Source organism: Panulirus ornatus, chromosome 55 (genome assembly GCF_036320965.1).
Source record: "Panulirus ornatus isolate Po-2019 chromosome 55, ASM3632096v1, whole genome shotgun sequence".
Lineage (NCBI taxonomy): Eukaryota > Metazoa > Arthropoda > Malacostraca > Decapoda > Palinuridae > Panulirus > Panulirus ornatus.
This window is the reverse complement of record NC_092278.1, coordinates 22,357,319-22,372,264: the sequence shown is the minus strand read 5'-3', so window position 1 is coordinate 22,372,264 and position 14,946 is coordinate 22,357,319. Positions and strand designations below refer to the sequence as shown.

Below are 14,946 nucleotides of genomic sequence, written 5' to 3'. Positions count from 1 at the left end.
TTCGAAGGGTCTTGAGGCAGAATGATTATGACGCCATGCCGAAGCATTATTGGAACATTAAGTAACTCCCTCTTAAACAGAATTTTTGGAAAGATTCAAAACGTCCATACACATGCTTCTTAAAACTAAATATTTTCTTGTTTTGATTTGGAATTCAAATAATCCTTATTTATATAATACTCGCAAGAAAAAGTGAACCTTGAATAAGCTTAAATAGCTTAAACCAATACGACATGAGGTGAATTTGAGATTCGAAACAGCTCCGGAGTTTTCTTGGTCAGCTAACGCCAATTCTCGGGTTTGTCGTGGTCTGGCCAACTGAGGTGACGTGTGCTGGAAAATAAAGGACTGAAATAACATTTTGTTGAGGTCTGTGCACTGGATTTTGAGGACTTTTGCATTTTTGATACCTGTTAAGAATGGTGTTGCACAAGGGTGAAAACACTCCATCTGAAGACGATGGTAAGTGGCAGCTATATTATTTGTTGTGATTATGCAATTTCTGGTATTTCGTGGTGTATTTGTGAAATCCATATTCCAGGTTAGAATGTTCCGGAAATCATTGTATATTTTGATGTATTTGACTTTAATATGGCTCGACTATTATAGTTCGTGAAGCTAGCTTAAAACTGAAAATTTTGGAATTTGTTACGGTTTGGCAATTGATTTTTGTAAAACTCCCATGGAAGTTTTATCAATAAATTTGTCTCTAGCTTCTAAAAAAAAAAAAATTCAATTAAAGTATTTAAATCTTGAATGAAAAGATTTTCTAGATGAAATCGGTAGGCAAGTTTAATATTTCCTAAATATTTCAAAATAACATTTTGATACTTTTAGCAAATGGGAGTTAAAGGTATTGTTTACCTTTCAAATCTGGTGGTGGTTAGGTAGTTGCTCCTGATTGATTCTAAAAAAAATCTCTGCCACTACGTGAGGGATTGTGATTCGGTACTAATGAAAATTCTATTTGGTATTTAGGGAACCTTTTTTGGCGACTGTTATCATAGGTAAGTGATTAAACACTTTATCTTGACTTTGTTGGATGGAATAACACTGAGCAATACTTTTCCGGCTGCAGATATCGTGCTTGCACCGGCAGAAACCACGGATGAAGAGGTACCTACAGGATTGACTGAGGAAGGCGGACCTACAGGATTGACTGAGGAAGGCGGAGCTACAGGATTGTCTGAGGAAGGCGCGGCGGCTGCTGCACCCTCGGTAATGCCGTCAACCGCTCCTGGCGAAGGGTCTTCCTCCCCATCCGTGGCCACCCAGCCACCCGTAAGTAACTTGGGTCTTGTGTTTCTATCCCTGCACCACTTTCACCCTTACTATAAAGCTGTTTTTATATATTGCTCCACCGTCATTAATCGCATTAAACATGTAGGGCGAAAAATGCCCAAAATTCATTTGTTAGAAAAATAGAAATAAAACAAGAAATGGAGAATGGGTTTGACGTAGCCTATAGTTGTTTCGGCAGTAACTCCGGAGCTGACGCGTCTGTATTGATAATTTTCTTCATTGTCATTTATTGGCTGCTAATGACCATATTCCAGCAGGGCCCTTCACCTGGACAAGCAGAGAGTCCCCTGCCACCACGTAGGACAGCCTCAAACGTCCTCGCTGAAAAGCTAGTAAGTAACTCGACTATTCGTATAAGTTTCTTATATAGAATTTTAAGATCTTAAATCGGTGTTTGTTTATGGGAAAGAACCTTTTGGTTTATTGAATTCAATTTGAAGGATTATTTTTCTTGAAAGTTAGGGTAGATTTGACATATACATTTCAAAATTCATAGTAATCTTGACTAAAAACTGTAATGCCCCTAATCTGGGACTTCAACTTGAGTTCAGTGATTATCTACTAAAAGGATGCAAAATAGAATACTTTATATGCTGATGCCTACCTATCGACAACTTGTATTCGAGTAAGTTATGCTTGAATTCGTCTTGTTTGGGAAATTTTACTTCTAACCAATGATCAAGATGTTTCTTGGTAAATATTTTTACCGTCTCCAAAGTAAAACTTTCAAGGTAATCCCGAAACTCTTACCTAGTTTCTTTTATCTTTGAGATAAGCTATATCAACTGCTTCATGTTGCCAGGCGGAACTGAACCGCGAACGAGACGTCTTGCGGGACCACCTCCATCCTATAAATCGTCCTCTGTTGGAGCGTTGGTCAGCCGTCCAGCGAAGGAGGGACTACTTGCTCCGCGCTAACTTCTGTGAGGTTAGTAACTTAATGAAATAAATTTCTTTGGCTGAAACTAGTTACTTTAATGCAAGGTATCAAGTTTGGTTTTAAGATAACTCGAATTATCATGTTATGTGAAGAAAATAACCATATTCCATACGTTATGACTGTATTTTATTATATGCTTTTGAATTGATGTTTTAAATTTTTCTTTGTACTTGAAATTTTAACTGGTTTTCTTTATACTCCAATTTTCATTACTTGCTACGTGATGCAAAGTATTTTTTTTTCTGGGGGGGGATAGACTTGGAAGAATGTCAATAAACTCATTTCTCTGTAAGAGATTAGATTAACAAACCTATTTTTCAGACTAGCAACGACCTCATGCTGGTCGAGGTTCGACGCGTGAAGCGGGTGGTGACCCACGCCCTACAACTCATGGTCTGCCCCAGCTACGTCATGGGCATGTTCCGTAACGCCCTGCAGCAGGTGCTGAACGCCATCCCTGGCGCGGAGCGCCACATGAGGACCGATAACCCACATGCTGACTTCGAGGGAGACTTTCTTCCTCCCAGACGACGCCCGGTCCCCACCGACAGTCCCCACGACCCTCGCTGGAACAGCTACCTCAGAAATAACCATCCGCTCTTCAACGCGAGTTTGTCTATGTACCAGAACATTCCTGAACTAGACTACTACGGCTTGGGGCCGCCCCCAGACACTGCCGATTCTCGGGAGGAGGCTGTAGGTACAAGACGAGGCAGTTCGTCGCTTCGGCACGACGCCCCTGTCGTATCGGGAGAAGAAACACTCTTGCCCGGAGACCAGCGTAGGGTTGGCAGTCCCACTGTAGTGCCCTCCTGGAATCGGTCGGGCGGTGGCGAAAGTTGTGCGACTCGGAGTACGGAGGATCACCTGCTGGAGGTGCTCCCTCCTCTGAGGCGGCGTGATCGCAGGAGGGTTCGAAGTGCCGACATCTCGGGGCGGCACATCTCGCCCGAGCCTCTCCGGTTAGGGGACACCGTCGCCGCCGAGCCTCCCGTAGTGGTTGTGGCCGGACATAGGCTCCCCCAGAGATGGGTGTCTCCCAGCTTGCTCGAGGATCGACAGGAACCCCTCTCTTCCTCCAGTAATACCGACGATTCCCTCACAGACGTGACTTCTCCCTCCGCCTCCCCAGCTTCGATTGATCCAGTCGGCACCGACAACCTGTTGAACGGTGGAGCAAATGCCACGAATGACCACATCCTGGAACCTCCCGTTGACGTGGAATTGCCTCCGTTGCCCCTACCAGTGCTTCCGCCAGAGGTACTGGAACAACAACAACAACAACAGCAGCAGGAGGGAAGCCACGGCTCCACTGCGTCCCACCCTGACTCATCCCCGCCAATGGAAGATTCCTCCTCGGCAGCTCGCACTCGGCCCATCATCCCCGAGGCAGACCGACACTTCAGCTATTCCCAGGCCGAGTACCCGTACCGAGAGCCAAGCCATAGTAGTTCCTTCGGCTCGCCTCACCTCATATTTAGCTTCACGGACGAGCAGGAGTTGGGGATCCGTCCTAGCCTGCACATGATCACTCCGTTGGACGAATCGTCCTCTACCACCAGTAGCACGGACCACTCCAGGGACGAGGAAGAGCCTTCCGACCACCGAAGGACCAAGTTCCGCAAGAGATCCTCCAGCAAGGGTGTCGAGGAGAGCAGGGGGGCATGTGCTGAGACGACCGACTCCTCCACGACGGACACCACCACCTCAACGTCGGGTACAGACGCCTCCACGACAGGGAATCGTCCAGAGAATGAACAAACTACAGTAGAGATCCCTGATATAAGCGAGTTCACGATCACTATTTTCTCCAACTCTGAAAGTGAGTAACAGTGAAAGTCTGACAGTGAAAGACTTCGAGTGGGAAGTAATCGGTTGTGATATCAAAGGTTGGCGTAACGTAGTGATATATCAACGCTTTAAAGGTTACTCGGATTTGTGTTTTTAGAAATTTGGTAGACTTGAAAGCCACTTTATAGCTAACTTTCTCCCACTAGAGAAACGGATTTTAAAGAAATACGCCCAAGTGCCTCGGCCTACACACGACTTTTTTAAGATTTTCATGGTGTTGATAAAATACTTTAAAGGTCTGTATTGTTGGGAAAAATATCTACCAGATGACTTTTTAAGAAGTTTTGACATAGGTTTTAGTGTTTTATTCAAATTTTATATACTGGTTGTAACTACTTTTAATAGCATTTTTCTTTTGTACATTTCATATTTTGACATCCCTGTACACATGGAAAGACCATTTTTAAATGAGGCAGAACACAACAACTTGCCTATTTAAGGCAACTTTGTTTTGAATTTTATTAAAGGAAACCTGAATTACGTGTTTAATTTTCTGATGAATGCTAAATTAAAAATCTGTGAATGTTGCACAAGTACATTTTTACTGAATGTTGCAAAGGCATATTGAGATTACATTCAAAATTTGAATTTTTTTTACTTTTTCCTATTCATTACAGAATGAATAGTACTGGCAGACATGTAAGATATAAACAGTAGCTCAACTGAAATAATAGTTTCGTGATATTTTTTGGGTGACTTTTTTTTTAATTTCATTATTTTGGAAAGGAATCGAAGGGTTTGGAAGACCTTAACGGAAGAACTATCTACGTAGGTTGAAATATATTTCTAAAAAGGAAAACGAGGCTTTGTGTTGGCTTCACTTTCAGAAACTATAAACTTGGCAAAAGAACGGGTTATAAGGGCCAAAACAATGTTGAAAGGATTGTCATGGTGTATAGACATGAGGGATCATTTGTCTACATATTTGCAAGAAACTCTTGGAGAGTATACTACCCAAACAAGAACGGAAATACAGATGAACAAACAAACTTATCTGACACTGGCAATTCTATTGGACAAGCCTATCAAAATTAATGGATGCCTGTACATGTACACTGCAAAGCCTATAGTTAATAAATGCCACATGACTACAAACCCTGTCACTCCGCCACCGTATGCCACTCGTGTAGAACTTTTGAAAATCTTAATGGATGACTTTAATTACATGAACTACTCGGACAAGTGCAGGATTATTAACTTTTATGCATATATGGAAGACTATACTTCTGCTAAGCAGACGTCAAAAAAGTTGGAAAATACTTGACACTACATTTTTTTAAATGTCCCTTATAGCATCAGTTGGTTCAGACATATAGATTATCCGTTTTCTTTCAACTAGTCAAGTTTAATGATCTGTTTGGCCTGTTACTCTTACTAATTGTAGTCATACACGCTTTGCTTTTGGTTTCGGTGAATGTCTTTGTTTTGAGAAAAACCTACCAATTATTGTATATTGAGACACGATAGTTTCAGAAATACTAGGAAAAAAAAATTTGTGTTGTTGGCAGTGACGGTGGCTATTTACAAAAGTTTCCCCTACACATAAACATTTCTTCCCTAACATGATTATCCCCAGACATTTTTCTTCTTTTAGAGGGTGAATCGTCTCCTGTGTACTTTTAAGCTGATTTCTTTTTATCCATAAAAAAGATGCAAATGATTTAAACTTTATTCGTCTGAACTCGTGTTAAATACTTAATGCATGGAACAGAAAAATACTATTAATCTACAAAAGTTTTCATTGCCATTCACCATAGAAAATAAGATCTATCATAAATATAAAAAAGTCAGCTGAAAAATGCAGTATATATATGTATACTAAGAAGGAATTTCTCCCCTAAGGGTATTATTTCCCCTAAGATGGGGGTAATTCTCCCCGCCATGGTTATTGGTGTGTGGGCCGACAGATGGCAGCACAGTGGACCAGGTGAGCACCATAACAAGCTGCTCCAGTACACAAACATATCCCTGCAAGTGCTTTCCCTATCTCAGGCTCTGGCTGCAGTGCGGATGCAGATGGAGAACACGTAAGGACTGGCCCCGTGTCTTCACACTTTGCGGGAACTTCAGTGAACGAAAGACATGCCAGAGAACAAAATGCTGAGATCAGGGACTTGGCTCCATTGAATGGCCGTCTGCAACGAGCTTGCCAAGGTTGGTGGGTATTGTTCGTCTTTGACTCCTGGTGTTTGATGGACGTTTGTCACAAGTCTAAGATGAACACTTGATGCACTTTGCCAGCATCAATTGTTGGCTTTCATTTTTCTCTGGGAAATATCCCTATAAGCGTTTATTTTCTCCAAGGATCAGATTTTAGGAATTGACTCCCCGTGTTATGATTATGTGGATTACATTTCATCAGTTTTTTTGTTAAATTTTGCAGCGTGTTTATATCTCTGGGCAAATTCTTTAGTCATGTAATGGTTATTAGACTGTACACAATATTTGTGTTTCTCACTTTAATATTTAATGGGTAGAATATATATATATATATATATATATATATATATATATATATATATATATATATATATATATATATATATATAATTTGTAGGGGATGAGGGAGAATATGAGTGGTAGACATAAATATTTTCCAGATTCATAGTTCAATTTGTTAGCTTGAAATTGCTTGTGCTGTATTTTGGATAGCCATCTTTAAGAGTGCACCTGATTGGCTGCAATTCCAGAATGGCATTTACAGATATCTGCAGGTATGGAAAATTGGTAGGATGATGTGAGTATGATCTTAGGGAAACCACTGGAAGGTCTGTGGGGCTTGGATTTTGAGATGTGCTTTTGGCTTTACTGCATTATGCAGGACAACTAGAAGGTGAATGTGAACAAATGAGGCCCGTCTTCATTTGTCCCTGGCTTAACACAGGAAATGGCAGGCTAGTATGGAAACAAAAGAGGACTTTTGGGTGTAAAAGAAAGGCTAGGTAGTGCAGGCTAAATCTGGATGTGATTTACAAAATGTGCTGCTGCGGCTACTCAGAAATGGAAATTACACGATGGTAATCACTAATTATGCAAACTGTGACAAAGGTCCAAAAAGTACATGGCAGATATACTTCCAGTCTGGTCATGTAAGTATGAGTCTGATTTGGAAACCACACAAAACACTGATATCTAAATAAGGCTGTTCAACTAGGGTTCTTGTTCAGGTATTGAAGATTTGTCTCTAGTGCATAGTTACTCTAGGTGTGTAATATGTGTACTTTTCATGTATCTGGGGTGGTGCTGGTTGAATATATGGGTATTTATATGAGACTTTAGTCTAAGACATTCTGACTTATAAACTCCCTCGCTCTCACTTTAAGACTTGATCCACATTGCTTATGAAATGCTGTTAGTTCTTTTTTTCACTTGCATACATATTTTTAGGCCTTGAATTATTTGGCAAGCCCCCTTTGGTCGTTGGCCGCTCAAGGTTGGGCCATTGTGATGTATCTTCCTTTCCTTCTGCTGCAGAGCCTTGAAGCTATGGTAGCTACCTCTCACATCAATCTTAGCAGCTATAATGTGTTCCATTTAAAAGGTTGGCTTTCTTTATGCCGTAAAACCTCTTAAGATTTATCAATATTTTGTGTTTTTTTATTTGTTTTATCTATTCAAAGGCAGCACTAGGTTAGGACTTTTCTACAAGATTGGAGCCTTTTACATAACTTAAGTTTATGAACAATACATGTATTGTAAATTATTTTTATGATTTGATGGTAATTTTTGTATTGATGCTTGTGGTGAAAGTGTTGTTAATTGTAGCTTGCAGCTTTGGCCTACAAAGCATAGTTATATCATAGTCAACTGATGATAGATTTAAATCCTTTACCCAATACAGAAACAAAGAAAATGATGAGAATTTTGTGAAAGCCTTTCATATGTTTGTATTTTTTGTTAGGAATAATCAGGATGTGTATCTTTGTTGAGCAGATAGTTTCTTGACTGATTGTGTTTTAATTTTTCAAGAAATTTATAACTTAAACATAATTGTGCATCAACCATATGCCATGCTTAGGCCATTTTTTTTATGGAGAACCATATCTCATGTCACGTATGATTCTGACACAAAACAAGATTGCATAGATTTAGTGTTTTGTTGTGCAGGGATTTTTTGTAGTATGAACATTACTTTGAGGGTATTTTTACATATTTCACTTCATTTGGGTATTAAACTTCCTTGAAAATTTTTGTTTATTTATTTTTGTGCAACTGTATGCCTATGCTTTATTCACCATTGTCACTGTAACTGCTAGGAGAACAGCGGAGGCCACAGGCTCCTGTGGGCTTGGCACAGATTTCACCAGTGTACTAGAATAGAACAAGGTTTGACAGCACTTGAAGTTGTCACTTCAAATTATGTTCATGTACGTCATACTGGATGTCTACACATGTGATTCAAATGGATGATTGTGTATCTGTCTATTTGATTCACTCTGGGCTGGCATCTTTAGTTTTGAAAACAACCTTGAAGCTGCAGGAGCCCCTGAAGAAGAGATCCTAGTGTTATTTATGATAGTTATATTTATACATATATTTATGTTTTGTGTTTGTATCTGTTATTGTTTATGTATTACACACTTCCCCTCTCATCCATTTTTATACACCTTCCCTCTCTCCTATGACTCGTACTGTTTTAAGTAATCCAATTTGCTTCTACCTGTGAGGAAGACTGCTAACTGTACCCTGCTCTGCACTACAGGAGTGAATGTTACGGTAGAACTATCCAGTGATTACTTTTCTCCTCTTGTGTTTTTATTTGTTTTTTCATTGCTGTTATGACTATAGACAGTTGAATTGAATTTTTGGTGGAGAATGTGTACAGTTTGTATTGTACTGATAACTGTGATAATTACATTTTTTATTGTCAATTGTTTTGCTTGGTGTACTCGTTTTCCCTTCTACTGAAGTGCCCAAGATCAGGAACAGGAGGCAAGGATAATACCAGTGCAGTAAATTTTTTTGGAAATTTCAGTTCTGCTTTATTTTGATGCAGATATAGTTGTTCAGATTAATTTCTCATGTGATTACTGAAACTGTGACAGTTTTGACATAGGAGTGAGTGATCAAACAGCAATCCAGATGGGGACTGTAACATCATCCGCCTACTATGTTGAGCATGGCGCCACCAGGCAGTTTGACAGCTTGTCACTCCTGTCGTGGGGAATGCGACACAAAGTGGCTCTTTATCGTTACAGATGCATGTGTGGCCGTCGACATTGTGGTGGGTGTAGTTGAGGATGTTTTGATCGTATTAGATACATACTTAGCTCCTACATTTTTGCTGTACAGTACTGATAAGTAGATGTTTGTTGGGACTTACTATTTGTTGTTTTATAATTAAATCTTAGATATACATTTTTATGTATGTTAGTTAAACCCTTTTGTAGATTATAAAAGTTGTGAGATCATTGTGTATATATTATTTATTTTATTTGTTTATTTTACTTTGTCGCTGTCTCCCGCGTTAGCGAGGTAGCGTAAGGAAACAGATGAAAGAATGGCCCAACCCACCCTCATACACACGTATATACATGCACGTCCACACACACAAATATACATACCTGTACATCTCAATGTATTCATATATATACACACACAGACATATACATATATACACATGTACATAATTCATACTGTCTGCCTTTATTCATTCCCATCGCCACCCTGCCACACATGAAGTAACAACCCTCTCCCTCCGCATGTGCACAAGGTAGCGCTAGGAAAAGACAACAAAGGCCACATTCGTTAACACTCAGTCTCTAGCTGTCATGTATAATGCACTGAAACCACAGTTCCCTTTCCGCATCCAGGCCCCACAGAACTTTCCATGGTTTACCCCAGACGCTTCACATGCCCTGGTTCAATCCATTGACAGCACATCGACCCTGGTATACCACATCGTTCCAATCCACTCTATTCCTTGCATGCCCTCACCCTCCTGTATGTTCAGGCCCTGATCACAAAATCTTTTTCACTTCATCCTTCCATCTCCAATTTGGTCACCCACTTCTTGTTCCCTCCACCTCTGACTCATATATCCTCTTTGTCAGTCTTTCCTTACTCATTCTCCATATGTTCATACCATTTCAGCAGACCCTCTTCTCCTCTCTCAACCACGGTCTCTTTATTTCCACACATTTCTCTTACCATTTCATTACTTTGATATAGGAATGTGACACTAGTATCTCAAGGTCAACATAGTTTGATATCAAGAGCAGTAGAAGTGGGTAGCTTACCAAAGTACCTTTTGAATTTGGATACACACAGAGAATGGAGAAGATGTTAGAAAATTAAGAAAAAGGCACAGTGAATGGAATTTATTTTAGGATACAGTCATGTGCAGGACATAGTATGTGATAGGTTGATCAAGAAGGAAAGGAAATGAGTTAGGCCTTGAAAGAGGTTGATAAATCTAGAGAGATTTGATTATGGTCTGCAATGTTGTGGATTGGGATGTTACTTAGTGGCATATGACTTGCCGTTGTATGCTTTGGAACCGTTTTCATTATGAATTGAGACTATCATCACACACACACACACACATACACAGGACATGGATCATGGATTTCTTTTAGTGAACTGAGAGGCTTTATGTACCTGATCTAGTATGTATAAACAAATATATAGTTAAAGTTGATGAATGTAAAGCAGTTGTGTGTCAGGTGGTGCTGCCTCTCCAGTATAGATAAAAAGGCATTAGCATATAACTTAAAAGACATGAGAAATGCGTGATATTAGCTTCTCATTTAACAAAATTTTTCTGCCTGTATTAAGCAAAATTAGGGTTATGTAATTACACTTATCCTGTTTGTATTATGTAAATGTGGTTAAGAATGGTTTATCACTATGGCTGATTTAGGTTTTTCTTTGCTGTATGTTATTATGTATTGGCTAGATTTATATGTGATTTATTTCCTTTAATGTTCTTTAGAAATCTTTTGTATGTTATATGATTTAATATTTGCATAGTTTCATAGTATTGTGTATGTAGACCCTTTATTAAATTATTATTGAATTCAGTCTCATTAGGCTCTAGATCAGCCTTTTAAATCCATTTTCTCTCTAATTCATTCTCACAAGGGTCATCTGATATAGTGTTTTATTACTTCTTTATTCTTGTTTAAAGAGACTGAAAGCACAGAAATTAGGTATTAATACACATTAACATTTTTGAGTTGAATGTGTGCAGGATATTTGGAGATTAGGCAAAGCAGTGCTATATAAGAGGTATGAGCATGACAGATAGGGATGTATATTTTAGCTGAAGATACGATGTCTTGATTCATCATTTTTTAGTAATTTTATGTAAGGAAATGGGTTTGATAATGTTGCAGGCAGTGTGTGTGTACAGAGAGGTGGAGCTGGCGTGATGGGGGGTGTACTGTCCTCATTCTTCCAGTCTGGCAGTGCACTCCTGGCATCCGGCAACCACCGAACTGTGTCAGAAACTACCAAAAAAAACATTCGCATTGTGTTTGATGCATTACGAGCCAATCCCAGAGTTACAGTTCAGCGTTTAGAGGGTCTTCTGTCTGCTATTCCCAAGGTAAAGTTTTGTAAGATTTATAGTCATCACTGCAGACAGATGCTACTGTTATTGAATTTGAAATTTGAGGAATTATTATTTTCAGTACCAATGTACCTTTCCTACTTTAGCGTGGTAGCATTATGGAAAAAATGAACAGTTGCCATCTTTGTACACATTGATCTCTTGGTGTCTTGTATAATGGTACTGAAATCAGACACTACCATCTATAGCCCAATTCCCCAGACTACTCCATCATTTACAGTGTTTCCTTTGTCCTGGGTCAGCTCATTGACAGCACATCACCATTATGTGCCACACTACTTCATATCATTCTGTCCAATGCACACTTTTTCCCACTTTGAATTTTTAAGCACTGATACCCCAGAACCCCCTCCTTAATTTCCCCATACTTCTTGCAGCCACAGTATACAACACTGATTATTTTAATTAGTTTCTCATCGCTCATCCTGTCCATATGTTTGAACTATATCAGCTTACCGTAGTTCTCGAGCCAGCCTCCTTTCTTTTGCATTCAGAGCCCAAAACTTAAGTGTAGGACCTTCAAATATACCCATTCTTTTCCCTTACAAATATTAACTCCTACATGTTCTTTAGTACATCTTTGACTCTTACGCCCATTTTCCACATGTCATGCCACATCCATTCGTTGGTACTTAAAGCGCTCCACTTCTTCCAGATCCCCATGTAAATTTTTGCAAAGACCATCCTCTCTCACTATGATGCATCTCATAACCTTATTTTTGATCATGTATACTTTCTGCTTTCTCCTCTTACACACACTTGCAAACTTTATTACCAGCTTTTGAAGCATCTCTGTAGAGTCTGCCATAAGTGTCATGTCTTCTGCAAACATTGATGGAGTCAACTCCCATCCCCCAACATGATTCAGACATGCCCCATGCCGCAACACCTAGGCATTAATCTCTCTCTCTCTCTCTCTCCACCTTGTCCATAAACAGGTTGAATAACTATTGTAACATCATACATCTTGGATGTAGAGATACAAGGAATGATTTGTGGGACAGATGGATTTTACAAACTTAAGTGTTGTGTTTAACTGTAAGTGTGAGACTATTTGTGAAAGTAATCATGTCTGTTTGGCAGATTTAAGAAAAGACTGTATTCTGGAATCCAGTTTAAATTTAGCTAATGATTGTTTGTGGAGATTGGGAAAAATTAGATAAGCATTCAGGAACATTATCCCTTGTATAATGACACATTTTAATCTTGTTTGTGTATCCTTAAAAAGTTGTAAGCAGTTGACTTTTACATTCGGGTCTTTATAAAACTTATCCTTTGTCATTTTAGAATAAGATTCTCGTCACAGTACACATTTGTATTCTGTTTGCGTTAGCTGAGGACTTTATGCTAGAGATACATGATAGAGACATGTTTTTATACTTTAAGAAACAAGCATAGTACATATAAAACATCTCGTCTTATTTTGCAAATAGAATATGCTTATTTTTTTGTGCATTACATATAATTAGGCAGTATTATGAACTCTGTATCCTAAGCAGTGTAATGTTTTGCATTGTATGGCTTTCAGATCTAAGTGGCATACCTTCTTAACATGAAGATTGCTGCCTTTTAAGTTTTGTCCATCATAACTTCATTATATAAATCCTCCACATAGTTATTTGTGTGGGTGGCCGGTCTTTTTATATCTTTGAGATGCATTGAAAATCTTTGTGTGGTGTAGCTCCACAACATGATTTTACAGTTTAGTGGTGGATAAATAGGCTTTTGGGGGCCAGGGAATTATCATCCCATGGCTGTTGATAGTATAATAGCATTCCGACTCCCCCTTTCCCAAGAGCTGTTCTGGATCTGCATCTGCATTAATTATCATAAGGCACTCAAATTTTGTTGACACATACGTACATAATTTAGATGCTGAACATTGTATTTCCATGTTGTATTGACATACACGTACATGATTAAGCTGCTGAACATTGTATTTCTAAGTTGTATTGCTGAACATTGTGTTGGTCTCCATCAATGACGAGCATCTTGAAGTAGGATTAAATTATTGTTGTTAGTGGGAAGAACCTTTGTGAGGTGTTGACCTGGAATAATTGTACGATGTTTAGACAAGATCCTGGGCACACAGTATAGTAGCATCTATAAATAAATTGTTGCAGACATGGGTCTGTGTCACATATATGTCTTAGGGTACTTTTAATGAGGAATTGTTTCCAAACCTCATTTGTGAGCTTCAGTTCATGCAACGTCTCAGTCCCTTGTGTTCTTGAATCTTTAGCATTTCAATTTAAACTTCAGTTGAGTTTGCTGTTACTGATTCAGCTGCTGTTGACCACATCAGCCTTTTAATGATTGATTTGGAAAGTAAAGGAAGGTTTTTGCCTGTACAACTAACCCTACCTGTGAGGAAAGTTGTATAATAATCCTTTCTGTTTGTCGCATTCCTCAAGTGTTTGATGTTTTATTTCTGTGTTCTGCAAATGTCTTTGCTATTTCTTACAGTAAAGGAAAATCAGCTAGTCTCCAGGGATTAGTTTTGTTTGCTATAGCTTCGTCTTTCTCAGAAAACAGAATACTGTGAGACTAAATTGGAGACAGCTTCATCTTACCCCAGGCATGCTTAGTTCAAATACAGGATAGTAAATGTTGTATAGCACCTTTGAAAAATGCTGTCATTGCTAACCAGTGATGTTCCTGATTTTGGTGTGAATTTTTGTTTTTTCATAGAAATGTTCTGATTGTTTGATTTGATTTTAATAAACACAACAGTGTTGTTGTAATTCACCTTATCTCAAAGAAATTGAAACAGCAGGTTTTTCCTTACCATCAGCCTCGCATGAAGCCCTTGCTGTATTTGGAACGATGATACATTTTTTTAGTTCAACAAATGAATTTGACTTAAGTTAAATTAGTTGACAATGCTCTTAAGAAAATGCATGATATTTGATTAGAAGAGATCTCATCTTGGCTTACTGTTACATTACCAAAACCCTCTTTTTTTTTAAGATCAACACTTGTTGCCCATGACAGTATTGCAGAATTATTGTGAAAATGTTAGGGATGCAAAGATTGGAAATTATACATATATTAATTATACTTTGTCACTGTCTCCCGCGTTAGTGAGGTAGCGCAAGGAAACAGACGGAAGAATGGCCCAACCCACCCACATACACATGTATAGACATACACATCCACACACGCACATATACATACCTATACATCACAATGTATACATGTATATACACACAGACATATACATATATACACATGTACATAATTCATACTGTCTGCCCTTATTCATTTCCATTGCCACCCC

At 38.9% G+C, this 14,946-nt stretch overlaps 2 protein-coding genes across 7 annotated transcripts in view; both read left to right on the top strand.

The window, feature by feature from the left end:
* Positions 1-281: 281 nt before the first annotated feature.
* LOC139765551 (uncharacterized) lies at positions 282-4,570 on the top strand. 2 transcript variants are annotated; one of them, XM_071693098.1, is made up of 5 exons: positions 282-462; positions 1,079-1,281; positions 1,557-1,634; positions 2,105-2,230; positions 2,564-4,570. In XM_071693098.1, the coding sequence occupies exons 1-5, from the start codon at positions 420-422 to the stop codon at positions 4,070-4,072; spliced, it is 1,959 nt and encodes a 652-aa protein (XP_071549199.1). In that variant the 5' UTR covers positions 282-419; the 3' UTR covers positions 4,073-4,570. The 2 variants fall into 2 exon arrangements, with proteins under 2 accessions (XP_071549199.1, XP_071549200.1); XM_071693099.1 differs by having other exon boundaries at positions 283-462; positions 1,560-1,634.
* A 1,417-nt stretch (positions 4,571-5,987) lies between these two features.
* LOC139765550 (uncharacterized) overlaps positions 5,988-14,946 on the top strand; it is a 32,743-nt gene continuing 23,784 nt past the window's right edge. The window contains exons 1-3 of one of the 5 annotated variants that reach the window (XR_011716686.1): positions 5,988-6,247; positions 9,150-9,317; positions 11,431-11,642. Coding sequence is in view for 4 of the 5 variants with exons in the window: in XM_071693093.1 (XP_071549194.1) it covers positions 9,176-9,317; positions 11,431-11,642 (354 nt within the window). In the remaining variant the exon portion in view is untranslated. Of the gene's footprint in view, positions 6,252-9,149; positions 9,318-11,430; positions 11,643-14,946 lie in introns of all 5 variants that reach the window. The other 4 variants (XM_071693093.1, XM_071693094.1, XM_071693095.1 and 1 more) reach the window with 4 other exon arrangements.

Coding starts and splice junctions, on each gene's coding strand:
- LOC139765551 (XM_071693098.1), top strand. CDS start 420: ATGGTGTTGCACAAGGGTGAAAACACTCCATCTGAAGACGATG. Junction 463..1,078: donor CACTCCATCTGAAGACGATG/GTAAGTGGCAGC, acceptor TTCCGGCTGCAG/ATATCGTGCTTGCACCGGCA. Junction 1,282..1,556: donor CCGTGGCCACCCAGCCACCC/GTAAGTAACTTG, acceptor ACCATATTCCAG/CAGGGCCCTTCACCTGGACA.